The 27,672-nt window shown below is 26.9% G+C and overlaps 1 protein-coding gene and 1 pseudogene across 1 annotated transcript; both read right to left on the bottom strand.

The window, feature by feature from the left end:
* Window positions 1–716: 716 nt before the first annotated feature.
* LOC132933374 (uncharacterized) lies at window positions 717–8,747 on the bottom strand (annotated as a pseudogene).
* Window positions 8,748–20,042: 11,295 nt separating this feature from the next.
* On the bottom strand, window positions 20,043–23,611 carry LOC132933369 (ATP-dependent DNA helicase Q5-like). The gene is made up of 6 exons (XM_060999664.1): window positions 23,479–23,611; window positions 20,921–21,045; window positions 20,674–20,850; window positions 20,409–20,585; window positions 20,214–20,342; window positions 20,043–20,108 (listed from the first exon to the last, which is right to left on the bottom strand). The coding sequence occupies exons 1-5, from the start codon at window positions 23,609–23,611 to the stop codon at window positions 20,223–20,225; spliced, it is 732 nt and encodes a 243-aa protein (XP_060855647.1). The 3' UTR covers window positions 20,043–20,108; window positions 20,214–20,222.
* Window positions 23,612–27,672: the final 4,061 nt, after the last annotated feature.

The following is a 27,672-nucleotide window of genomic DNA, read 5'->3' as shown; positions in this document are numbered from 1 at the left end:
GTGTACATATTATTATGTATATTATTAATTATTACCATACAGAATACACAAATACACAATAACATTTTCAAAATATTTAAACTAACTTGTGAACCTATTCACACCATTCTGCACTTCTCACTTCTTAGTACAATAATTATAGTTTATCGGTATTAAGTATTGACCATGGCCCAAGACAATCAAGACTATATTCATTGATTTTGAGATCACCTGAAAAGTTATCTTCTTGTGTTTAAGCATGATATACAATTGATTTCAAAGACAATTTATTTCAGTTTTAAAAATGATTCTATATGACATAAATTATTTTTCATAAAAAGTACATAGAATATTACTGTTTATTAAAAAGTTCTTGGACCTAATTTTATTTAGATTTGAATAAAAATTAATTAACTATACAACGAATAGCAAGAGTTATATTTTCAAATGATAGATTTATATTATTTACGAAATAAAAAAAAAAATATGAATTTTAAATGAAATAAAATTTTTACAATTAAATATCTACTAAATGTATGATAACATTTATGATTAATAATCAGTTATTATTATACATACAGAAAAACATAATACATACACATTATAATTAATAATTAAAATTACTATTAAAATCCCCACCTTGAAGAACAAAAAAAAAATTTCCTGGTCACAAAAAATAGAATTATATTGTAAAAGGTTTCTCGTGTAAAGAAACAAATGAATACTATACATTTAATTTAAAGATCATTAAACTCTTCATTCAAATAAACTCTACATGTTCTAGAAAAGGGAACTTGAATTACCTTAGTCTTAGCATCAGGCATCATAGTATTTAGCAATTTTGTTAGAGCAGTATGTGAAATTATTTCAATATAATCTGACTTGTCTTTTTCTTTTTCAGTAGTAGCCTTAACTCGTGGCCGCTGTACGGGTTGTATTGTACTGATTATAGGTATATTGAAGGTTGTTTCATTGGTATGGGATAATTTTAAATTATAACCTATTGTATGCTGGTTCTGTTGAGTTTTAATTATGTCTGTAGCACGGATTATCTCACGAGTAAATCCCCAAACCAAGTGTGTTAATGTCTTGGAGAGTTTATTGAGACAGTCAATCAGTTGAGAGTTAGTAGTTGAGGACTAAAAAAAAAATTAGATTAATATTAATAAATAGATGTTATAAAATAATATAATACATAACAAGTTTACATACTTGGCTCATATAAATAGGAATAATCAGTAAAGCTTTAATACCATCACATTTTTCTAATTCATCTTTGACACAATTACTGAATTCTATGTTTACCAATTCCAGAACATTGAGCTTTTCAAGACCTCTAATGACAGTAAAAACATCCTGTGCAGATTGATGCCATAAATTACAGCAATTTTCTAATCTCAATGTATTCAAATTGACAAATCTTTTTAGTGACACGGCAAAATTCTTTGTTAAGCATTCGCAATCTCCAATTTCAAAAAACTCAATATTATCAGTAATAGTATTCAAACTCTGATAGATCTCTTTTGGAAATGCTTTAATAGAGGTTAAAGACTAAATAATAATCATAAAAATAATAAGAGTAAATATAATACTTTTCTTTCTACAATATTTTAATTGTATGTATATATAATTAATTATTACTAAACTTACAAATCTATTCAAATTTATTAAATTTTCAAAAGATGGCAATGCCGTCAATTTTATTCCAGTTAAACCTTTTAGTCTTAACTCTGTGAGCTTTGTCATTTGTCCCAAATGATTTAAGTTTAGGTACATTAAGTCATTGAAATTTACTGTCCCTTTCTTCAAATTTGGATTTCTAAAAATAAAATCAATTATTGAAACTATTGAAAAAAAATGGATCATATTTTCTTTATTACCTTATTGAAGTAGCATTAAGTACTTCAATTTGAGGTAATGAGTAAATAATATCTTCAACTACAAGAACAGGACATCTATACAATTCAATCAATTTTAGCTTTTGTGCTCTTTTCATTGCATTTGAAAATCTCAACCAAAAACTTTTGGAGTCTTCAACTTCAGAGGGTATCAACATACGTCTAGTGTCTAATGTATCAGTTCTTTGTTGATCAATTGAGTCTACAAACCTTTCCCAGTCATAGACCATAGAATTTTTTAAACGAACATTCTGCCACTAAAAATATTTAATAAATAAGAAAAATACATTATAAGACATTTTAAGGTTATACTTACTAAGTATTTATTCATTGCAATTGTATGCCAGGCGGTACATACTCTAGAAGCTGATAACAGCTCATGCGTTCTCAAATGTTTAAAAATATGTATCAATGCTTGAACCATGTAATTGAATGATTGTATAGTTACAAAAGGTGTTACAATTTTTTTTGAAGAACCATTTATTACAGAATTCCTGTTAAATTTGGTAAAAAAAAAAATTAGGTTTATAATTATTTTATTGTACTTGAAAGCATTATAAATATTTATTTATGTTGTCAATTAGGCGCATGTAAAGACCACTAGCTTTAACATGCAAACTAAATTAGCCCTCAGAACATGTATGCAACAATTAGTAAATAACAAATAGGGATTGAAAGGAATATAGGAATGTTGACTTTCTGCTCAAATCTGAAAACAAACACAATCAAATGATTAAAGTAGTAAAAAAAAACGAACATTTAACATACACTCATTCATACAAATAAGCCTAATGACCAACGCTACCCAAAAGACAGGGAAGATAAAATATTTACTTACTCATTCAGGTTTTTAGGTTCTTGAATAACACAGGTCATCAAACTGGGTCCTCGTGTTTGTTTCATTTCATAGACATACTGCTCATGAAAACTACCATCAACCATTATAGTTTTGTATACATTTCCTTGAAAAATAATTTTATTAATTACATCAGAGTAACTGTTATCACTATATTCATCAATTTCATAATGCATTTCTTCAGTTTTAGAATTAGGTGTTCTATCTATAAAAAAATAGGTGTTTCTGACGCTTGATTCAATTGTCATATACGAATTGGTTCAACACGTAGTTGTTCCGGTTCAGTAGCACCAACAACCACAGTATGAGAAGACTGTACACGTCTATTTCTTTGTCACACAGTAGATTGACAGTTCTAAATAAAAAAAAAAAGGAAAAAGTTTTATTGTTTTAAAAAAATAAAGAAAACTATAAATAATCACTTATTATACATACATAACTAACAATTTTTAAATTAACATTTAAATTGACACATGCTGGATGATAGTAGACCAGAAATTGAGCACATATTAAAGTGGCAGGTTCATTGTATCCCACAAGGTGTCTGCATAATGACTTCACCAATTTGATGTTTACAACTTATTTATATCCATTCACGTACATGGTTTGATTGAGGAAGGATTATGAAGGAAGCATAAGGATAACAACCCATTAATTTTGCGTTACATTTGTGAAGTAAAATAATAAACTAATAAGCAAAAACTGTTTAAGTGTTAACAATATAAAATAAAGTCAATATGTTACCGTCTTTTAATTATTGTGTTATTCATATCAATTTTCTGAAATTTTAGAGAAGAAACTTTTGGTGATGCACTAGATTGAATAGCTTGGCAGTCTTCAGATAAGTATTCAGGTGTAGATAAAGATGTATTCATTGATTCTGAAATACCTAGGTGATAATGTAAAATGTCAGTTCTGTATTTAAATTGCATAATAAAACAAATAATTATTTGTCAGATTAATAGGCAAATAAATACACAGGGAGTTCCGCCATATATAAAATAATATTGTATGCAATTTTGAAAAATGTGAATTGTATTTTAATTAAATATTTCACAGATAATTTGCCTTATGTGTGCGTTTTAGAATATTACAATGAGATGCAGTATTATTTGAGATAATGCAATTATTTGAATTGGGTTTATTTAATAATTTATAAATATATATTAAGTGCTAAAGAAATTATTTATATACTCAATTAAAATTGAATCCCTATTCATAATTCATAAATAATAATAAAATAGTATATAAAATATATTTACTTTTATCTTTTTTAGATCTCAATCTATAGAAACTCTTAGTACTTTTAGAAACAATTTTCATTTTATTTGTAGACTTATTGTTTTCACCATCTGACACTTTATAATCAAATGGTGGCCGCTGTACAGGTGTTTTAGATTTTGTAGGTCTAACAGCAACACCAACAAAAGAGTCTTCCTAAAACCATAAAATGCATGAAGGGAAATTGAAAATTACTCAAGTAATATTTATTATATTTAAGTTTAAAAATTAGGGATGACAAACTTATTTCCTAAACTCAAACTTAAATCTTCTGCACTGACAAAACTTTTAAAAATTTAATTAAAAGATTTTAAAACATAATAAAAGTAAAATAAACCTTTACATTAAGTTGTAAGGGTTTTAATTGTTAACAAAATAGTTTTGAGTTATTACTTATAAGGTCTAAAAAAAAAATATTATCAAATAACCAGACATTGTTAATGTGATATCAAATGTGTGTGAGGTTGAAAAATCAATCAAACTATTCTTCTCTTTTACTTAAATATTATCAACTATTAAAACTATTTAAGAATAAACATCAATTTTTCTAGGTTCAAAATACTTAAAGTTTATGGTATTTAAGGGTTTTTGGAATTAAAGAAAAAGCAGGAAGGAAATAAAAAATAATATACAAAGTAAAGCTGATAAATTTAAATGTGTTTTTTTAAATTGTTATTAGACTATGGAATAACTTGCTACAATAGACAATAATAAATAAAAATTATTTTCATTACTTTAGATAATTTAGAATTTGCAACTCTGATAAGTTCTGTTCGAACATTTGTGTCAATTGGTTCTTTTAAAAATGTAAAACTTTCTATGGATAGATTTTTATCAGACAAGATGTCCAATTGTTCCTGAATTTCTTCTAATGATCTAAGTTTTTGGTTAGTTGGTGAATAATAGTATACATTAATACTTATATTTCCTCGATTAAGAATAGTAGATTCACCTGATCTTTTGTATACTAATTCTCGTTTCCAACCTGAAAATTATTAAACACAAATAATACACAAAATAGATCATTAATATAATTTACTTACCATGCTCAAGTGGAAGTTTATAAATAGGATCATTGATATCAACATTAATTTTTCTTCCCCTAATACGGCGTGGTCTAGTGTTTAAAGAAGTAAGGTTGAATGTTGGAGTAGTAAGTTCTAAAAATTTTAAAAATAAATAACTATTTGATAAAATTATAATTTTTTTCATATTTTTATTTTTAAATATTGAAATTTTAAGTTTATAAGTTTAATAAAATGTCAGCACAATATTTGTTTTTTCTCTCAGACCCATTAGCATCCTAGATCAATTGCATTCTCATAAAATTATTTTTCTTGATTTTTGAGTGATCTTAGAATCAAATCACATATTACAAAAATGATAAGAGGATAATATTCCGCAATTGGTATCGTGGCGAGTGCTGCTCCTCATTAGTATTTTGAGAAACACTTGTTTATTTAGTACTTAAATTCATACAATACTATTAATACCTTCAATCAACACATGTTTAAATAGACTTTTGTAAATATAATAATTTTATAAATATTCTCGATTATATATCGACATGCAATGTTATTAGTATCCATAAAGTAAGCGTTGCACTCACTCAATAATATTGACGTAATATTTTTTTTTTCTCAAACGCAGACTGATTTTTAAGCAGCACACAACATTCACATGCGTACTGTGTAATAATCAGCAAAATATGTCACTACTTGGGCGAAGATGAATAAAAATGATCATACAACGAATTATTATTATGTATAGAAAATTACAAATTAATTTTTATTGGTTAACAATTTAAAATTAGGGGGACGTAGTGGCCGAGTGGACTAAGACGTTGGTTGTGATGCGCACCGTTGCCGGTTGGATCCCCAGCCACGGGCGGCACTTCTCTTCAGGCAGTCACGGTGTCTGAAGAGAGAGGCCACCATCTCCCACTGGGCATGGCAGATACCTACGGGTGCCCACTTGAAAATTCTTCATATAACAAATAATGATGAAAAAACAACGAGGTGACGAGGCCCGGGATTCGCGCTTATTCAACACCAATGGCAAGTTAATAGTTAATTAATTATAGAGGAATTGATGTTTTAGACAATCAAATAAAATTAAATTAAAACTTCTAAGAGAACATTTGTTTAATACACAAAAATTAAATGTCCAGGTGTTATACAATGGGTGAGTGTACAACAATGAACATAAGATCATTAAGACATAAAGCTAGTATAAAAAGAAATACGTTCAAAAATAAAATAATACCTATGAAAATTAATGTTTAGTGTGTATTTATATGGAGTACAAATAAATTGGAATATTTTTACTTGTTTTCCATAAAAATACAGGGAGATTTTGTCTATATATATGTATTATACATTGGGGGTGACTCACCTAAAGTAGGGGGAACTTGTGATTCCAAAGATTCTAAGGCATCACTGTTTAAATTGTCTTTCTTATGCCTCTTATTACTCCGATTGTTCTTAACAGCATTAGGTTCTAGTGATGATACTATAAATAAATCATAAAATAATGCATTATTAGGTATTACACATTCATAATTTACATGATATAAAATATAAGAACATAAGCAGGTTTATAGATAGTCTTCATAACTAACTACTTGATTTAGACTGTTTCTTTTTATTATCATGATTATTATTAACAATGGATGGCTCCTCTATTTCCATAGGTTGACCTGTTTCTTTACTTAGTTCCATTTTTAACACTAAATGTGGTCATAAACAAAAAAAATTGATACAATTTAAAATTGGTACATCTTTAATTTTAAATTAAATACAAAAGCTGTATAATCATATCATAGACAAAAAACTTACATTTTTTCTTATTTTCAATAATTATCAATACATCATCATCAATATCAAATCCCATAAAATGTCCTGGTTTATTGGTTTCCTAAAAATAAACAAATTAAAATTTCAACTTATTATTTTTAATTTATCATATTATACAATCTTGTTATAATATTATATTATTAATTCCATAAAAAATGCTGTATGTTATTTATAATATAAGCTAATCTAGACTAAATTTTTAGTATCTAATGAAGTGGTTTTTATATAAAGAATAATATAGAAATTAAGCACATTTTATTATGATAAGTATTAAATGGGTAAGATGTATTATATTCACATTATTTAGTAAGATTAGTAAATGTTAAATTAAGACAAATAATATTTAACATTGTTTTTATTACTCTGCAATAAAACAATACATACTATATTGTTAACATTGCATGTAAATCATAACTTTTACATTGAAATAAGTGCCTTACAAAAAATAAAATATAATTAAACTTACCATTAAGGTATCCATTTTTTAAAACTGTGGAAAAGGCAAATAACTCAAAAAATTTTGAAAACTATAATGGATAAGAAAAATGTTTTGATATACAGATATTATCACTCAGTTAATGAGATAGGGGGTCAGTGATACCAACATAGAAATAATCATTCATATATTCTTAAACAATGTATTAAAAAAAATATTGAAATTTAAAAAAAACATATGCAATGTATAACTGTATAGAAATTAACTAGGGTTTTATTATATTTAAAAAGAAAAACAAAGTGTTTTATAATATTGTACTGATATACATGAAACCACGTCTGTGGCCCATTGTCTGTCGTCTAGATTACTCTTTTCTATGGGCGTCCCACCATCATGGCGTCGACGCGTCCTTTGTACTATCGTTTTTCGTTCGTTTGCTGTGTGATCTTATAATATTATACTATTATAAGTTATAATCATGAAGATTAGAGATAAGGAGACCATAACTCCGTATACAAAAAATGGCCCAACAAAAGTCGCATGGTTATTCTGCCACCAGGGGCTACGTTTTTCCCACGATGTAGGTAAAACCATGACAAATTAAATAGGTATGTCAGCAATATTACCGGTTTGGAAACAAATCGCGCACCCACCCTCCGCCCAGCCTTGTACTGTGACGCAGGCATTTCTCCGGTTCTCATTGGTCCACCGCCGCCCCTGCCGCAAATAGCCGCCGCCGCCGAAGACTCCACCACTACTCCACCGCTCGGGATGTTAGAGAAATGCTTACGTCACAGACATGCGTATCACGAGTTGCTGACATATCTATTTAATTTGTCATGGGTAAAACGGTGTAGGTAGTCACTCGAGTTTAAAAGTGAGTCCTAATCAGACAGTACTTTGGTTGGCGTGCCTTCCGCCATGTAGGTGCTATCTCGAGAAGGGCGTATTGTAATGCCGTTTTGCGTATTATTCGCGGTAAAGTTTTTAAAATTTCAGAATTCAGTATTCATTCAAATGTATAATCAATGCAATAATGTATGCACTTTATAATATTATAATACTATTTAATACTATTGTCGTAAAAAAAAACTATAGTGAAGAATAGAAGGATTCTCTATTTCTTTCACGAGTCACGACCACTTTGACTGGAGGAACAATTTGCATTGGTAAATAAATTGAATAAAAAATTGCATTTATTATTATTAAGTATATTTTATTTTTTATGGCAAACACCCTTCCAGAGTATATTGGTTTAATTTTTTTGTCATTAAATATTTATAATTCAATTTTTCCGACAAATATTTAATCAGCTCCAAAGTGTTGTTTACTGTAACATATAATCCAAAGTACGTCGATGCTGTCATTTCATCTGCAGCGCCTACATAGAATTTCATTTTTTCGAGTGTTGGATCATACAATCCTTTTTTAGTTGCTACCATTTCATAATTTTTTTTAAATATTCCAAAAATTTTGTTTGAAGTATGGGCACCAAGGTTAACAAAACCACGAAACTGTAAACTATTGCGTTGACATTTTACAGCTGATTATAATTGCATTTCATCCAGAAGCAAACAACCTAAATATTAAATTTTATTTTTTTACATTTTTTTTCTTCATATAAAAATATTAAAAAAAAAAAATATATGTATCTTTCAATTATCATGTTTTTCCGCCAAACTTAAGTCTTGAGCTTTCTTTTTCATGACTTGAAATGTGTTTTCTTGGAATCCATAAGCTGGGTGCAATTTTTCGATATACCTTCCAAGTGTCTTTTTTGATAGCAAGGGCAGTTTATTTTAATAGTTCTCATTTTACTGTGTAATTTTGGTCCCTTTATACGCATTAACAAGCATTCATATACCTTTCCTAAACTATATCTTCTTCCTTTAGAGCTTTTACATTTTGCTGCATTAAAAATTGTTTTAACCATTTCTTGTAGCTCTATTGGCAGATTCAGTATGCATTCATTCAACATATCCTTAGAAACAAGGCGGTACTTGTTTTGCATAGTGCATAATTTCTGCTTCAATGCAACCAACTATACACTTTAAACAGATATGAAGTCAATACATTATATAATACTGACATGTGATAATAGTCTACAATAGTTGAATTTTAAAAGAGGTAATTATGAATTTGTATAAAACTGATTGTTTATTATAAACAGTTTTAAAATTAGAATATCAATATTTAAAAGGCGTTTTAACAATATTATCTAGTCTATAAGTGATGTCATTATTTTACTTACATATTTTATACTATGTATATGTATAATTAATAAAAATGGAAACATTTTTTTAAGTCCATTCTAAAATATAATTAACTTATATTATTCTTAAGTCTGGTTTTTTGTTGATATTTAGTTTTTAACCTTCTTGTAAGTCGTTGAAGTTTTTTAGCTGGTGTTAAATTTGTGGATTTACTTTTTTCAGTTTTCTTCTTTCTGATGCACAGTTAGAACATCTTACAATTCCCGGAGAAGTTAATGACGGATTAAAGAAACGAACACACAATTTTGATTGGCGACCATTATTAACTCCTTTACATATCTTAAAGCTATCTAGATTTTGAAGTAACGGTTGTAAATTTCTTTCACCTTTTATTTTGTTAACTTCAATTTGTGAATCAATTATGACTACATTAGGTAAACATAAATCAGTAAAAACCACAGTTTTATCAGTTTTTAGTTGATAATTTATGTGAACAAATGCTATTTTTTTTATGGAATCAAATGCAGTCCTCACATATTCCCTGGAAGTATTATATCTTTGATATTTTTGTGAAGATAAGCTATTGAAAAAGAATTCTCCAATTCTGAAACAATGGGAAACCCCAAAATATAATTAAATTACATTTTATATAATTATTATTGATATAATTAATACATTTATGTAGCAGTACTATTAATTAGTATAAGTATAGTGTCTTACTCATTCGGAGAATTTTGTTCTTGTACTATTTTTATTTCATTTTTTATTTCTTGTCTATTTTTTGTTGCCAGTCTTTTTATCCCTACATTTGAAAATCGTTCTGGTAAGACTAAAAATATTGTCGGAATAGCATTTTCTCTTAATGCTGGACGTATTCGTTCAATGTACTTAATTGACCCATCAAGCATTTTACATTCATATTTTAAAAAAATAGTCTTCTTTAAAATGTAAACCACAAACTACATATTTTACAGATAAGTTCCTACCTTTCCATGGTATTTTATTATTCCATACAGATGATAAGTCTTGCAAGATAAATAATTTCAAAATGTTCATGTTTATACCAGAATACTGTTATGTAGCTTTTTAAAATTATATTTTACATTTATGAACCTTTCAAATTTATAGATAATTTAATTATAAATTTAAAAATAATTTATTGGCAGAATACAACATAATTTGATTAATTAATTAAATATTATATGTTATTATTTTTTTTTCTGTCTTTCTAGTTGTATTTTTATTTATCCTTCTGTTATTAGGTTCATATTTGCCAATTATTAGGCAATGTTTTTTTTCTCGTTAAAGGGCTTATGCCCGTTGATTATTAATAAATAAATAATTTATTCTACCTATTCAACAATTGTATTTGTTAGTCTTATTAAAAATATAAAGTCTCTAAGAGATAACTTAGAATGTAAGAACCCTGGAGAAAATTTTGATATAAATGGCATTATACAAACATTAAATTTGTATTAAAAATCAAACCGTTCATTATTATTGGTGTGTTGGATAATATATATTTGTATATTTAAATATTTTTTTAGTATTCAGTTATTTACTTATGTGTATTGTATAGTTACATTTTGTCTTAAAAAAATGTTATATAAAGATCAGTAGAATAATAAAACAAATTGTGGACCCCAGCGTTCTCATGGTAGTCAATGTGATAAGTTGGGTTACAGGTATGTTAAAGTACATAAGTACACAACATATTGTTATAATTTAAAACAAAAAAATTAACTATTGGGTAAGTGTTACTTGTGGTGGATGGAACATAGGTGGTACATTCTTCCCTTCTGCATTTTATTTTTTTAGGATTACTTAAATAGCCGGATGGAAAGTTTAAGGATTACTTAAATAGCAGGAACAAAACATTTGTAAGGCATATTAATTAGGACAATATGAAATACGTTTAAAAAAATAATAAGTTTTAGGTAGATGATAATAGTTCTACAAAGTGGTAGTGTTGTACTAAAGAATAATTAAATGTAAATAAACATTGCTCATCAATATGTTAATAATATGTATATTATTCAAAACAAATATACTGAAATAGACTATATTGCTTATAAAATATTTCCGAAATCGGAAAACCTTCTTAGCTCTTTCTAGTAAAAAATTGTGTAATTAAACAACCGTAAAAATGGTTCTCATTTATTTCTCATACGTACAATTGATAGTGTCTACACCGTTTTACCACATATTATACGTACTTTACTATAAATGGTATGTTCTTTTTGATTTTTTTGAATTCGAATGAAATATAAATTATGATTTATTATTCATTACCTGGTCATGTTAAAATACACCTAAATATATAATTAAAGTTCAAGAGGTGTTTGCTACAAAAAAATTTTAAAATTCAAAATATTCGATAACATTACTACATGTCTAATTAATAATGATAAATGAAACATGGTGCTTATAAAAATAATACATTAATTCATGTTTTGACAACTATCTAATACACTTGGTTTTTTCCTTTTTCTTGTAGTTTCATTGTAGTTTGAATGTCTTACAATAAAATGCACGCATTGTAATAAAAGAGCGTACAATACTTTTTGTCAAGCCCATGTTGTGTTCTTCACAGCCAACAAATGGTAAAGATGCTGTGTCCATCCATAAGTTTGAAGTTATAGAAACAATTGTATTTACATTTAATTCTTCAGATATTAAAGTCTGTAATGTTATTTTTTCTAGAGCTGAAATAAGAACAAAAAGACTATCTGTTGAATGAATGAAAAATCCTTTGGAGCGCATATTGATGATATGAATATATGATATGTGTTTTAAATAAACATTTATTTTTTAAGCCAATTTTTTTTTGATGTTTGACATCTAGAGCATAACCAGTATTATACCCTGGTACAAAACAACAATTAACCATTTTTAATGTGTGGGTACAAAAATACTAAATACAAATTACTATAGTTTTATGTATAATTATTGTATTTAAATAAAATAGTTAATAAATTACGACTAAAATTCAAGGCTGGGCATTAACGAGTTAAAAGGTTAATATTATTTGAACTTTTTGACTTAATTAGTTACTGTTAGATTGTCATTAAATTAACTATTAACTTATTATATTTACTTGAAATTTACGAAATTAATTTTTCATTTCAAGAAATGAGTTAAGTTTATTTCTTTTGTTTTTAATTGAATTAAATTTCACTATTTCATTCTATTTTATTTTCATGTCAAAAAATATTAACCATGAATTGTTTTAAGTTAAACTGTTATGTTTTTTTCAATACAACTTATTAGATAGTTAACTATTGTTCTTTTTTTTAGAAACGCAAAACTTCAATGAGATACTAACTATATGGAAATATTGTATTAAGTATAAACATTATTGTCTTTAATTATTAGTTTTGATTTTGGTAAAATATAAAGTATCTATAATAAAAAATGTTGAACTTAATGAAAAGTTTAAATAAATGTGTATTTTTAACTTTTAACTTAACCAAAAACTGAATTAAAAAAAATCATCAACTTAGCCAGCCTTGCTAAAATACATTTTATCCTTTAACAAATTATAGTGTCAAGTACTAATATGTGTTTTCTAATTTATTAGGTATCATACATTACTGAGTTTTTCTGCACATACCAAATACTGCGGAATAGAGAGGACTACACGCTGTCTTCTCGAGTTCAGGATTACCAACACTGTCGTAATTTTTGGCCGATTGATGTTAACGCAAATTCTTAGTGGTTTGCTGCAATAATCTGGAATCAATGGTGTGCTGTCTACGATTTTTCTGTTCTTCAAGTGTTTATTTTGAGTAGAAGTTAACTGAATGAGAAGTGACTCTAAAATTCTACATACACTACTCTCGTCCTTCATAATTACACAATAATTATTTCATAAGATATCGTTTAGTTTGAGTTTATAAGCTGAGTTAAGATCATCTATATCAGATTTTCTCTGCACCCTCGCTGGAAATCATCAATTTACCACCACAAGTTAAATGTTTTCTCATATACGTATTCTTTCAGTTGCCTCACCGTTATAAATTGTGCACATCGGTTATCAATATATTTTTCCTTCTGTAGTAGACAATATGTATTTTAGGTTAGGTTTTTGGAGTTTTTTGACTTGCTCTTCCTTGTTTGGCATTCCATTCAAAAATACATTCTGCCATTTTTTATACTTACCCCTGAGTATTCTCAATGTATGTATTACAATTTTTCAGTAAACACAAAGTTAACAGTGGCAATGGGAAGAAAATTGTTGACATCCATTGACTTGATATCCATATGACTTTTAGATGGTAGATTGAAGGTTGCAGAACGAATATTGCTGCTATATATCAAAGTTCACAAATTCATCATCATCTTTATCCAGTATAAAACATTCCCATTTGTTTGATTTTCCTAATTTTTGTTTAATTGATGTATGCAACCAAAAAATAATGAAATATATTGCTGTATACTTAACATAATGTTTCTGAGTGCTGTCAAATATTTGACTATACACATCCTGTGCTATATTCTAAGAGATATTTGTCCTAGGGACGTGGTTTAATACGGTCTAATTACTTTTATATGAGGCTTTCTTAACTAGTTATAGATGTTGTCAAATAAACTTTCAAGAAAAATGTTTTGGATTATACTCAATAACAAATTTTGAAACTTTAGATGTCAGAAAAAATAATTAGCTAGTTATTAGACTTAAAATATTCAATGGAATTATCAATTACTCAGCATTATTAATTAAATTTAACTTCTTTATTGTTGGCAATTAATACCTTATAATATATGCCTTTCCAATTCCTTTTGCAATAATAACTCTCAAAACGGTCCGATAGTTAAATTAGTTATGAAACAGAAAAGTTTTTGTCGTTGACAAATAAGCAATTGGAAATATGCAGGGAGATACAATCATATACACTTTGTAAAAGTAGTCAACCGATCCATCATAAATCTAGAACAATCTCATGTCATATATTACTTATGTCAAATCCGCAGAACCTTCTAGGCATGTGTAAGATAAAATTTTTAACAACAAATGCATCTGTATGGAACTGACTTCCACAGGCAAACTTTTGGTTATTCTATACACAATCTGAGATAATAACAATATGTTGTTAAAATCCAGCAAGAACATTTATTTTTGAGATTTATGCTGTAGGTTGATTGACTAATGACTATTGCCACTATATATAACATACATACAAATAAAATATTATTACTATTCTTCAATCACATAAGAGCAAACACTTATGCTGATTTAATTACTGAAAATTATAAATTTAATGTCAAACACTCCCTTACAAAATTGTTAAATTCACTTATATCCCAAAGTATTAATAGTGTCACTGTAATGGATGGTGTTAAATTTGTATTCAATGATATAATTTCATTATATGTACACGAAAAAAAATTCTCAGCAGAGATGGTTTGAAAGCCTAGAATATCTTATATTATATTTATATTGTTATTAATAATACGCTAGCCAGTTGAGTTTAATTATTCTTATTTGATTATCATCATATTTGTATAGAATAATATGCTTAAGAAGTTTTAAGTACCCACGAATAATAGTTTAAAATATAACAGAAAACTAAATTTGTTCATCTTAGTTTATATATACGAGTAAATCTAATTTTGTCCAAATTTGAACTAAAAATAACTATAAAAAAAAACTTTGGTTTTAGATTTTCTGGTTGCAGAATAACTTACTCATTATTATCTGGTTACAGAAACCAACCAATTGATAGGATGATGCGCCTTGGCAATGAGCATCCTCACTTGTTTATTAGATATTAATAAATATTGTATTATTACTATTATATACCTTAAAATTTAAATTTATATGTCGCATTATAATATCTTATATCATGTGTTTTGTATTATTACTATTATTTCCATTATTATACTAGACATGCAATTTTATGTAATTTTACTATAAAATTGCTACTTGTAAAGTTGGGTAAGTGTAACACCCACTTAGGTTAAATATATATATTTTTGTAAATTATATTGGGCTCACTGTGCGTAATAAATAAATAATAATTACCTAATTTTATTATTATTATTATTATTATTATTATTATTATTTAATTCACAATACTTGAAACTAATTGAAACGGTAACGCGTTTTGCTATAGGAATTACTTTTCAAAAAAAATTTCCATTCAATATAAAAGAATTACATAAAAAATATTCTAACAATATTACATCACTGGTTTTTTTTTTGATTAACATTATAATCATAAAAACAATAATCTCGCGCGTAAAGGGAGGATTTGCTCACAAAACATGGACTTGTTGACTTCGGAATGCAATATGTTTACCCAAAAAAGTACAGTTTAAAAATATAAATAAAAAGCCTCTGAGATGACCTGATAATAGCTAGATCTTACCTATTAAATTTTCTAAAAGGTAAATTCACTCTAATTTTAAAAATTACTGAGTAAAATGTGTTACTAAACGTAAAATTTGCCAATAATAAGTTTTTTGAAATATTTAAACAAATTTAAATGTACCATGCATACAAACTACATAATGTACGTCATTATTTTAAATATATTTTCAAATTAAAGACATTTTTATAAGTTATGTATCAAAAATGTACTTTTATGATTCATAATTTAAATATTTTCCCAAAATTATACACCTGAAATGTAACATCATTACTTAATACTTTTTTGCAGTTCAAATGATTGGCCGCTGCAGGACATATTTATACCAGGCTTGTATAACGACTAGATGTAGCTGACTTCAGTTAATTTTTAGTTTTTTAATTTTATTATTTCATTCATTATTACAATTTCTATTTGCAGTTTATATAAAAAAAAACTTAACTCGTGATCTGATTTATACCGGCTGTATAAGGATTATACTTTTTCCACCGATTTCCGATGCATAAAGGTACAACAATTTGGCATTAATGGACCTTATTTTTTTAACATAATTTTTTTTTTTATACAGTGCAATTTTAAATTAAATTTGTTTTGTTATACTATGAGTAAGTAATGTTTGTAAAATTTGGAAGGACTCAAACCTGGTGCTGTATTAAGGTTAAAATAATATGGTAAAAATGAAAAGGGTAGATTTTTTATTTTTTAAATTTAGATGTGGATTTTTTAAATATTCTTTACATCCGGTTCAATATGTGATGAAATATATTTTTTTTAAAACATACAGTATCTGGTACACTCTACTACGATGATATGGTGATACGGTGATCTTACAGTCAATTTAGCATAAAAAAAAATACTGAATATTGGATGCAAGCCACCTATACCCATACTTATTATTATCTAAAGTGCATCTTAGCAAATACATTAATTCCATAAAGGACGCGATCAACGTTCTGATCGACAGTTAAACTTGGCAGCCAAGTCAAATGCAATAGTTGATTTAAATTATATAAAATATTCACAAAAAAACGAAAATTGATATAATAAATATACTGATTGCACTTTTGTACATAATAGGTATCTATTATCACTAAGTCCATGATTGTAAAATATATACATAATAATTGAATCATATGAATTGAATATGGTTCAAAAAAATTAACTGTTTACAATGATAAAATACAGTAACGTTATTTGTATCCCTCTACTTTATAAATGAAAAAATAATATAACGTGATAAAAATAATTTTAGGTAACGCGATTGTAATTTAAATATAAATATTTGAAGTAACGAGTTGGTAATGTAATTTCATTACTTTTTAAAAGTAATTTACCCAACACGGCATTTACATGTTACAGTGAAACAATACATTTTATAATAAAAGTATGTTGTAATACAAATATTAAACAAAGATATTACTAACAGAAGAAATAATATGGTAATTTCAAGTTAGTTAGCATGTTATTTTATAGATAATGATGCTGTTATTATCTATTATAGGTAGTGTAGTATATTATAATTAGGGCTGGGATTTATATGTAATAAAAAACCAAAAATATGTACATATATATGTAATTAAAATTGCCAAAATATGTAGTATAAAATAAAAATTTTGTACAAAGAAAAATTTAAAAAAATACAATAAATTGATGTTTAATCAATTTATTGTAAGGGATAATTTTTTCTAAGAGTACTACGGTCTGGCATAGATTTACCTATGTTTTTTTCTAAAAATTCTTTGAAATGTGGATTATCTAATTTAGCAAGAGGTATATCTGCTTAATCATTGCACGACATAATTCTATATTAAAACTACATTTACTTGAAGATGATGTAAGAAATTGCTGCTTTGATTGTACTTGTTTTTTTACTAATCGTTCTTTGTTAGATTTATGTTTTGATGTTGAGATATGTTGAGTTATCTGAAATTTTTGATTAGTTGAAACACTTATATCACACGCATTGCAGTAAAGTACATTATTATCACTCGAAAAAGTTTCGTTAGGAAAATCACGGATAACATTTGAAATTTTAGTTGAATAGATCGAGCTACTTTAGGCATTATATTTACTAATTTATTATTAAGTCTTTAGTTTTAAATTATAATTTATAACTCGAAATGCAAAGATGTTTTCACTACCACGCGAACACAAGAACTGATAGTCTGTTAGGTACTGTTGTAAATTCGTAAATATATTTTGTCAAATAATTGTATAACATAAAGTATAATCTAACATCATTAAGGGATGGTTATCGAACAGAAACAGATAAGATAAACTAAAATCAAGTTATTAATATTATTTATTTTAACCTACTTATTTCCTATATGCATTATACACTTACAATTTTCTGAATACCGTTATCGAAATAATATTATAATATTACTAAACCACTGAAATTGTCAAAATTTACGAAATATGTAAATAAAAACGAAAATTTTACCAAGTATGTAAAAATATGTATTTATGACGAAATATGTAAAAATATGTAAAATAAAATATGTCTTATTTTATTGCAAATCACGTGAAACGAATTTATCATTTGCAATAATTAATTTATCGTTTTTCACTGTAACTTATTGCTGTTGAGTATCTTTATTTTTGCCATATTTAACAGTTTATAATGTACACACTATTTACAAAAATGTACAAGTATACATAGAATAGAATATAATAAAAAAAACAATAATAATATTTTTAATTTTAAATAAATATATTTTTTAAATTACCTACAGTTGTTGAGTGAGAACATCATGGAGACGCCCACACTTAAGACAATGGCGATCGCAGGGTAATTGGTCGTATGTTTAAAGACAATGTATTGGTGAATTACTCGCTGTTTGGGTTTAAGAAAAAATAGTGTTTCTTATCTATTTAAGCTACCATCTGATAATAGGTAAAATCTAAATTGTAAATATCTTGAATCATTGATTATTATGTTTGGTCCTCATTCCCAAATTATTAATTATTTTAGGAAATAGTTTTTTCTCAATATCTTATTTGACTTTTATAATTTAGTCCTAATATTAATAGTACCTACAAATACAATAGGTGGTACTACAGCTTAAGCAATTAATCCTTGAGAACCAAAATAATATGTTTCCTTGACATCTTAACATCATAATAATATTCACTATATAAGAAAATAAGTTGTTTATCTCATATTTTGCATGTCAAAGTTATGATGCATATTTTAGATTCTGAGCTATTACAGTGACCCACTTGTAACCTACTGTACAGCAGAGTGACATCCACTTACCCACCTTTTTAGTCTTATTAATTCTATATAGATTCTTGGAGTACTTACTATACAATATTATATATATTAATAAATGGTATCTTATATTCGTAAATCACTATTCAAAGGTTAGGTTGAAGAAAAATTTTAATTTTAATTCAAAAACTAATACTTAACGTAAATCACAAAACAGGTACCAAATTTAACAATATAATAAACTCCAATCGCATATTATAGTCTCAATGGAGGAAATTAACTTATTTACAATATGTAAATAATATACATTATATGTTATCTCTGTTAACATAAATAGGTATCTCATATCAATGAAACGTTAACTGTGTAAAATAAATATAAATTATGATACTATAAATTGTTTTTGCTACCAACATATTATTTAAATTAAATAATAGTTTTAAAATATTTTTTCAGATGTGATTAGAACGAACATAAAGTACAAAAATATTCCAGAAAAGGATATTCACAACTGCCTTGGCATATTGCTTTATTATGCACTATTTCGACTTAAAAAAAAACAACCTAATAACCTACCAATCTAATGAATTGTGAACATTTATACCTATTAAAAAATAATAAACAAGTGATATATAATTAAATTTACAGCTTGTTGTTTTAATATGATATTTAATTTTTATACTTCCTTATTCTTATGAAAATGTTTTCTGAATATTAGTACATTATTAAATCTAAAACATACATAATATTGTGGAAATGTTAAAGTGTAATATTTTGGGTACCCATGTTATGAAACAATATAATGAAAACATGATTTTTTTTACCACGATAATTTTATTATAATATTCTATTATTATTATGATTAAAACATTGTTTGAATATTTAAATAACATAATTTTGTTGTCAGGGGAGTAGTCTTCTCACTGAGTTTGAAATATTGCGCATTTTTTGAATCATTTAGTCTGTCGAAAAAGTTGATTTGAGATTTATTTACATTTGACATACCTATTATCACAAAATGTAGTTAAATAAAATTGAGTTTAAATTTTAAATTATTCTCCACAATTATACTTCATTCATAATTTCTTGTCCTTATACTAATCAACTAACCTTTGTTGGTCAACGGTCCACTAGTACATCATCATCTTCAATATTCATAGTAAACCAGGGTATAGAATCACCGAGGATATCAGGTCTTTGAGTTCTAAGACATAGTGTAGAAGTTATGCAACTGGCGATCTAATCATAAAACAAGATAAATTATTTAAAATTATTAGAACTAATTGTTGTTGTTGTAATATTTACTTCGTAACTGGCTTTTTGGGTTGTGACTATCCAAGGGATTTGCAGGTATGTATTTCTGAGTCTACGTAATGCTTGATACTTATCTGTTTGACCGGATATCCAGTCATTTTCACAGTATGATGTGTCAACAACTATAAACCCTAAACTATTCGTCATAACTAAATGATGCAATAAGTTCTGTAAAGATTGATACAAACGCATACATATTAGTTGAAACCATAGATGATTCAATATTATATAAATATATGGTATTAAATTTACTGACCAAGAAGTCAACAGTAGGGACTACATCGGTTGTCACATAGAGCATACTATTTAGTGTACTTCTTATATGGGATAAATTATTTATAGTGTTTTTTATATTGTCGAATTCTTCCAAAGATGTCCTTGCGTCAATGATTTCTACGTGAATTTCTCTACGATTCAAACGGGCTATCTGCATCTATGGAAATAACAATTTTTTTTTCATATTTTTAACATGTGTTTTTTTTTATCAAAAATAAATGTCTTACATTAACCCGTGACGATACACCAACAAAAACTATTGAGACCTTTCGCTGACATATGAGTATAGGAAATTGAAAGCATAAAGTCCTTCCATGTCCCTTTGGCAACGAAACAATTACATCGGTTTCTCCTTTAAAACACAACATTGTATTAAATAATTAAATTATTATAGGTATACTCATATAAGGTACACACGTACACTATTATGTATATATCTTTTGAAGAATACATAAACATAAAGGGAACCGAACGGTTAATGGACAAATTGGTTATATCATTATTATTATTATTAATATTCTGACCTATGTGGACAATATTGGTCCCCATTTTTTCTTTATGATACATCTTGAACCTTTTTTTATTGCCACATTAATACATTTTAATTAAAGTACCTATAATAGAGTGTCAAAGACAATGTGGATATTTACACTGGTCGTGGCCCATTTTTAAATTAAAATATAATAAAAAGCCCATGATTTTACGTAGATACTAATCATAATATTAGATTTTATAAGAGGACAATTCACTCTAATTTGTAAACTAACGGGACTACATGTATTCTGCTGAGCGTACAATTTGTTATGGTACGCACTTGTGAGACAACACATATGGGTAACACGTCCTCTTAAATGTAATATTTGAAAATTGAATACTAGATAACTCATAAGTTTGTCTACCTTTATAAAAAAAAATCACTACCGGAAAGTCAAATTAAAATTTTATGAGCGTTTAAAGTTTCTACAACATTAGATATTCACTGGATTTATCATGTAGCGATTATCTTATTTTGTTTTAATTCAAAAACAAATAACTTTAGACATTTTAAATGTATAGGTACAATCTGTTTATTTTATCAATTCTTACACTTGATAACATTTTAAAAATATTTTGTCTAATTTCTTGTTGTTTACAGACATTTTTAATTTTAAATATTTTTAGTTTTTAATTCTATAAATAGCAAATAAATTGTATTCGTTGAGTCAAAATCTTGAAAATTATATACAAGGCTCCTATTATGTAGATACAACAGCAGTTGAAAACAATTTTAAATACATATGCACACTATTTTTTTATAAGCATTTAACGTTTGAGTTTTGACAACATTTATCAAATCTATAATTCAAAAATATTTTTGTAGTTAAAAATGTTCAACTTTTATAGCTAAGGATTGAAAATTTAAAACAAGGTTCCACGTAAGTACTTTATTAAGTTGATCGAACATAGTTTTGAAGTTAAAACCTAAGAACGTTTTGATTTCTGCGTTTTTGCTCATTCACACAACAGTTTTAATTGTTTAGTAATTTAACTATCTAGATAAAATAACAAATAATTAAATAAAAAATGTATCTAGATTAAAGATAAGATAACCTCCTTTTTATCTAGATAAAAAACAGATAATTATACAGTTTTTAGGTTTCTTATGACTTTATAAATTCAGTTATAATGTAGGTATACCAAGTACCAACACATATTTTTAATTTTATACTTAATATAATTCATTATTTTATATAAAAATACTGTATAGATCAAATTAATAAATTTGTATAAAAAAGGGACGTTATTAATATTGGACATTTAAAATTTTCTGGCAACTTAATTTTATTGTTTAATGAATTAATGACTTTTTTTTGACAAAATTGATTTATTGCAATAGAAACATAATAATCAATACAAATTAAATCAAAAAAAATTGACAATTTATGTTGTTTGGTTTTAAACAAACAAACATTCAAAATTATTTCGCATTTCGGATGATGCTTTGTGAACTAATTGTGGCATTTGGCGCGTTGTTTTAAATTTCAAATAAGTATTAAAAGTTATAGAAAAACCGAAAAAATCAAATGAAATTAATAAAAAAAGTTGTATAATCATTTGTAGATAATCAGATAACAGTTTTATTTATCTGGATAAGATAAAAAAAAACTATGTATTTATTTTATCTAAATAAGATAAACAGATAAATATAATGCACAATACTGCTTATCAGTTCCAATGTGAAAAGTATACCTATTTACTAGTGCAGAAATGGCAAATTATTTTGACGCTGCATGCCAAAAATAAAATTTTTTCAAGAGTGCCATTAAATTATGAGAAATATTATATATATTATATTAAATACATATTATATGCAATATTGTAAGAAAAAAATAACCGTAAAATTCGTAATCGAATTTTAATTTTTTTATCTTTTCCGAAAGACGTCAATGATACTGAAAAATTACTAACTTTGTGATGTAATTTATTATTAAAAATAAAAATAATATGTTATATAATATATAATATAAATATTTTAGTTTTTCGCATGCTCTCCAAATTGTTTTCTTGTGCAATGGATTTTCCATCCCTGAACTAGTGGCTCCCTAGCTACGGCTCACATCTCCTCTATTGTCCATAATTTTATTGCCCTTTTCAGAGTTTTTTTTCGGGAGAACGAGCTATCCTAATAAATCATAGGTACCTAACCTACACTTCGAAAACTTTAATATACAATTGAAATATAGTGGGACAGACGCTTTATAATTTGTATTTTTGTATTAAAATGTAATACATTATAGGTATTTACTCTTCATAATTTTAGATATTGCATCTCTCTGGGTTTTGTTTTTAAAATGTTGGTGATGAAAATATTCGCCCAGCATGGAGTTAAGGATAGAATGTTCCGCGTCAACGTTTGGGATGTGGTCGTAATCTTCCATCTTATACCTGCGTGATAATTATTGTCAAAATGTATTATACACAAACATGGTACAAATTCGTGGTTTGTAACTACAAGCAATGTTACAAAACAATGTTTTATAATATCAGATGGAATTCGCACGAAACAATTTTTCAGACCCGTATAATACAAAATGGATTTATTGCCCATTCCTGCTATTAAAAAAATATGATAACATTGATAAAATGATTCATAATATAACGATCATTCTTATAATGTGTTTAAAAGACAATTAATATCTTATTATTATTGATGAAAAATCATGTAGAATTATTAGAATCTGAGCAGAACGATTAATGTATTGATTTAACAATGATGGGTATTTTTTTTGTTTGTCTGTGTACACGCTAAGTAGTCGAAATAATGTTCCGGTTTTCTCCTTCAGTAACTGTTCAGGTGGTAAAGTGAATCTAGTTGGCGCATTCGAGAGGCCAACATTGAAAATTCCAAGTAGTTTTCAAGTGTCGGGAAAAATCATTAAGAAAATACGGACATTTTTACGCAAAATCAGGTTTTGAGAAAATCAATTTTGATCTTTGGTATAATTCTATAAAAATACAACATAGGTACATGATATTTTCACTGAATGTTAGCATTTTCTATACACCATAATATTTTGACTCTTTTTGAGCTAATTATAAGCACAAGTATATTTTATTTTTATTAGTTTTTCCTAGAAAGGCACGTTTTTTTATAAGCGTTTTAAGTTCAAATTTTGAAAAATTTTATCAAAATCTCGAAAATGTTCAGATTATTTTGTACAGTTCAAAATCTATAAAATATTTCATTTTTAAACCTAAGAATTCCAAGTTTTAAACAAGCTGTCCCATATTATGTAGTTCATACTGTAACCAAATAATCTAAAAACGATATAAACACATTATTTTTAATAAATTATATATTAAGTTCAAATTCAGACGAAATCAGATATTTAAACGTAGAATAATTACGTTTTTAGTCATTTTTTTGGTAATTTAAAAATACTATTATAATATAGGCTGACAGAACGCGTTTTTGCTCAGAATCGTTTTTTGTATGTAAATCGTTTTTATGTCATTGAATTTAAATTAATTACATCCATTACAGTGACCCACACAACACCTACAACAGTACCTACAACAGAGCTGTTCCCACTTGCCTAACTATTTTGTTATTATTAAATTTTAAATGACGATTATATTATATTATATTATACAGGGTGGTTTGTTTATCGTGAACCAGTTAATATCTCGGGAAGTATTAGGAATTTTAAAATAATTTTTTTTTAAACTTTCTAGGTTTTACTAATTTACACTGTGTTGGTCTCAAAATCTCCAATATATATTAGGGTTAAATCATAAAAATTATAGCACAGTGTAAAATAGTAAAACCTAGAAAGTTTTAAAAAAATATTATTTTAAAAATCCTAATACTTCCTGAGATATTAACAGGTTCACGATAAAAAAATCACCCTGTATATTGTATTAAACTATTTTATTTTAAATTTACTAATAACTAATACTATTTAACCTAGGTATGTACTTATAACAAAATATAATATTATATTATAATGAAAATAGTGTTATCGATTATCATATTCTATGAGAATATGGGTCAATATAGGAAATTGTATATACGGAACCGAAAAATTGTTTCCCGCGAAGATCCATTGATTTATAATATGCGACGACAAACGTTACGTACCTTATCCAAATATCAAATACGAATATTAACGATGATAACAGCGGTTTTGTAAATAATTACAATAATATGTATATACAAGTGAATGGTAACGGTTTAGCTATTGGATTATGACTATTAGTCGAGTACGTAAGTGTACCTACTGTGAAATGGTGTGTGACTGAATAGTTTTTCTGTGTCTCTGTCCGGCTGTTAGATGACTGCAGGCTGGTGCCCTCCCACTCCACGGAGCAGTGAAGAGTAATAATATTAGTAGAGAAGGGGAACCTGGGTGACCAGTATTGGTGACCAGTATTTGGTGAACGCATGTTTTCATTTGAATTTATTTAGAATAAGACCATTGGCAATATTATTATACACGTGGATTTTTTATAATTTATATTTTAAGCGATGAAATCAAAAATGTAAGTTAAATGTAGATAATCATCCTTTTTCTATCAGAAAAAGATTTTGAATTTCCACTGTACACAACTTACGAAGAACCTCATATTACATTTTTTAAATGTAAATAGCTCGACATTCGTAATAATTCCCCCAAATGTCCTTGATTTATTTTTTATTTTACCCGGTACTTTTGAAAACTATTGGGAATTTTTAATTTTGGCTTATTAAATGCACCAACTAGATTCATTTTCTCATAGCAAAAGATATTGAAATTGAAAATCGAAGCATTATGTTGACTATTTAACGCTTTCAGACAAAAAAAATAAATTTCATTGTAAAATCAATTCATTCATCGATCCGCGTAGAATCTAAAATCATAAATTGAAATATCTTAAAATATTGTTTTTTTTCATCAAAATATCAAGTTCCAACTAACTAACTATTAGGTTCCATCTAATAGGAATTTCATAATTTATGTTTTTATTTTTCGTCCTATGTTTGGTAATAAAGTCAAAATATGTTATAGGACATACCTACCTCAGTATAAATTAATGTGGATATTTATGTAAGCATTAAATTTAAATTTATTATTGACAAATTAAAGACAATAATTGCAGGTTGAAATTAAAAAAAAACTTTATCCTGGACAAAAAAAAAATAATACGATACAACTATTTTATTCTAAGCCAGCGTGATATACTTAATACGGCGCGTGTTTTGCGACAGCCAAAATAATAATAATATATTAATCATGTCGGTGGGTCTAAGCAATTGGATTTTTAATGCATGATATAGATTATAGACCTATAAGCTGGTGAAAAACAAACATACTTCTAGTAGTCCAATTTTAATTTTGAATACGTTAGATTCTTTTCTATGATTAGCAGGAACACTTTTAAATTTGTTTTGTCTCGTTAGCCCTTTAATGTACATAATAATTATTCATTTTGATGAATTAAGTGAATTAATTTGGAACCGTAGTAGGTACACTGTACAGTAGTACCTACATGCTCGATTTATCGAATATCTATCTTCTAATAAACATTATATAATTGAAGGGGTAATGAATTCAAATCTCTTTTAAAAATTAAAATTGGACTACCAGAAGTGTGTTGATTTTTGCCAGCATTTTGGCGTTATTCATCGTCTTTTGTCGCTTACTCCCGTGAGTACAAACATACTATTATTATTTTCAAGCGTGTCCAGTGTGGCATTGTTTCAGACGGCTTGTGCATGCGCGTATGTGTGTTATAGAATGTGGTCGCCTCGTTCGCCTGCACACAATGCACGTTTGACAAAGACATTTTTATCGCATCCTTACTGTACGGGGGTAGAAACGACCTAGTAACGGACAGCTATTATATTATGTGTAAATGGCGGCGGCCAACTACACGTGCGTGAGAGTTGGCGCCCGTCTCGGGGGTGGCGTTGGCCTTCAGCTCTATACATCTCGAAGATACAACGCCATAAGTGACATTAACAATGTCTATTGACATAATATTTATTATCCAAACAGCTTCGAACGTTGTTGGGGTGACGAATCGTCACAAAAAGGGTTTCTTTATTATTATTGTTATTAATTTTTTTTTGTAATTTCGATAATATCATCTTTATGATACCAATAGTACAATTTGGTACTGACGATCATTGAGGAGAACTCAATATACGTTGCTTAAAAACCATACATTGGGTGCTATTAGTATATTCAAACCGATAACCCGTTAAAATGTAAATGAACAAATGCTAAATATGGTAATTTATACAAAATAATTTTTCAAATGTTATAAAGATTCGTTTATATTTTATTTTTTTGTGTCTTCATACTTGGTAAGTGGTCGAAATAATGCTTTGATTTTGAACTTTGATAGCGAATTGGATCTAATTATTACTTTTAAGAAGTCAACATAGAAAACAATTTAATTGCATTTTCGTAATATAGGTTTATTAAAAATATTGTTGCAGGCTGCGGTGTCATAG

Source organism: Metopolophium dirhodum, chromosome 1 (assembly GCF_019925205.1).
Source record: "Metopolophium dirhodum isolate CAU chromosome 1, ASM1992520v1, whole genome shotgun sequence".
Classification (NCBI taxonomy): domain Eukaryota; kingdom Metazoa; phylum Arthropoda; class Insecta; order Hemiptera; family Aphididae; genus Metopolophium; species Metopolophium dirhodum.
The sequence above is the reverse complement of the archived record's forward strand: the minus strand, read 5'-3'. Positions and strand labels throughout refer to the sequence as shown.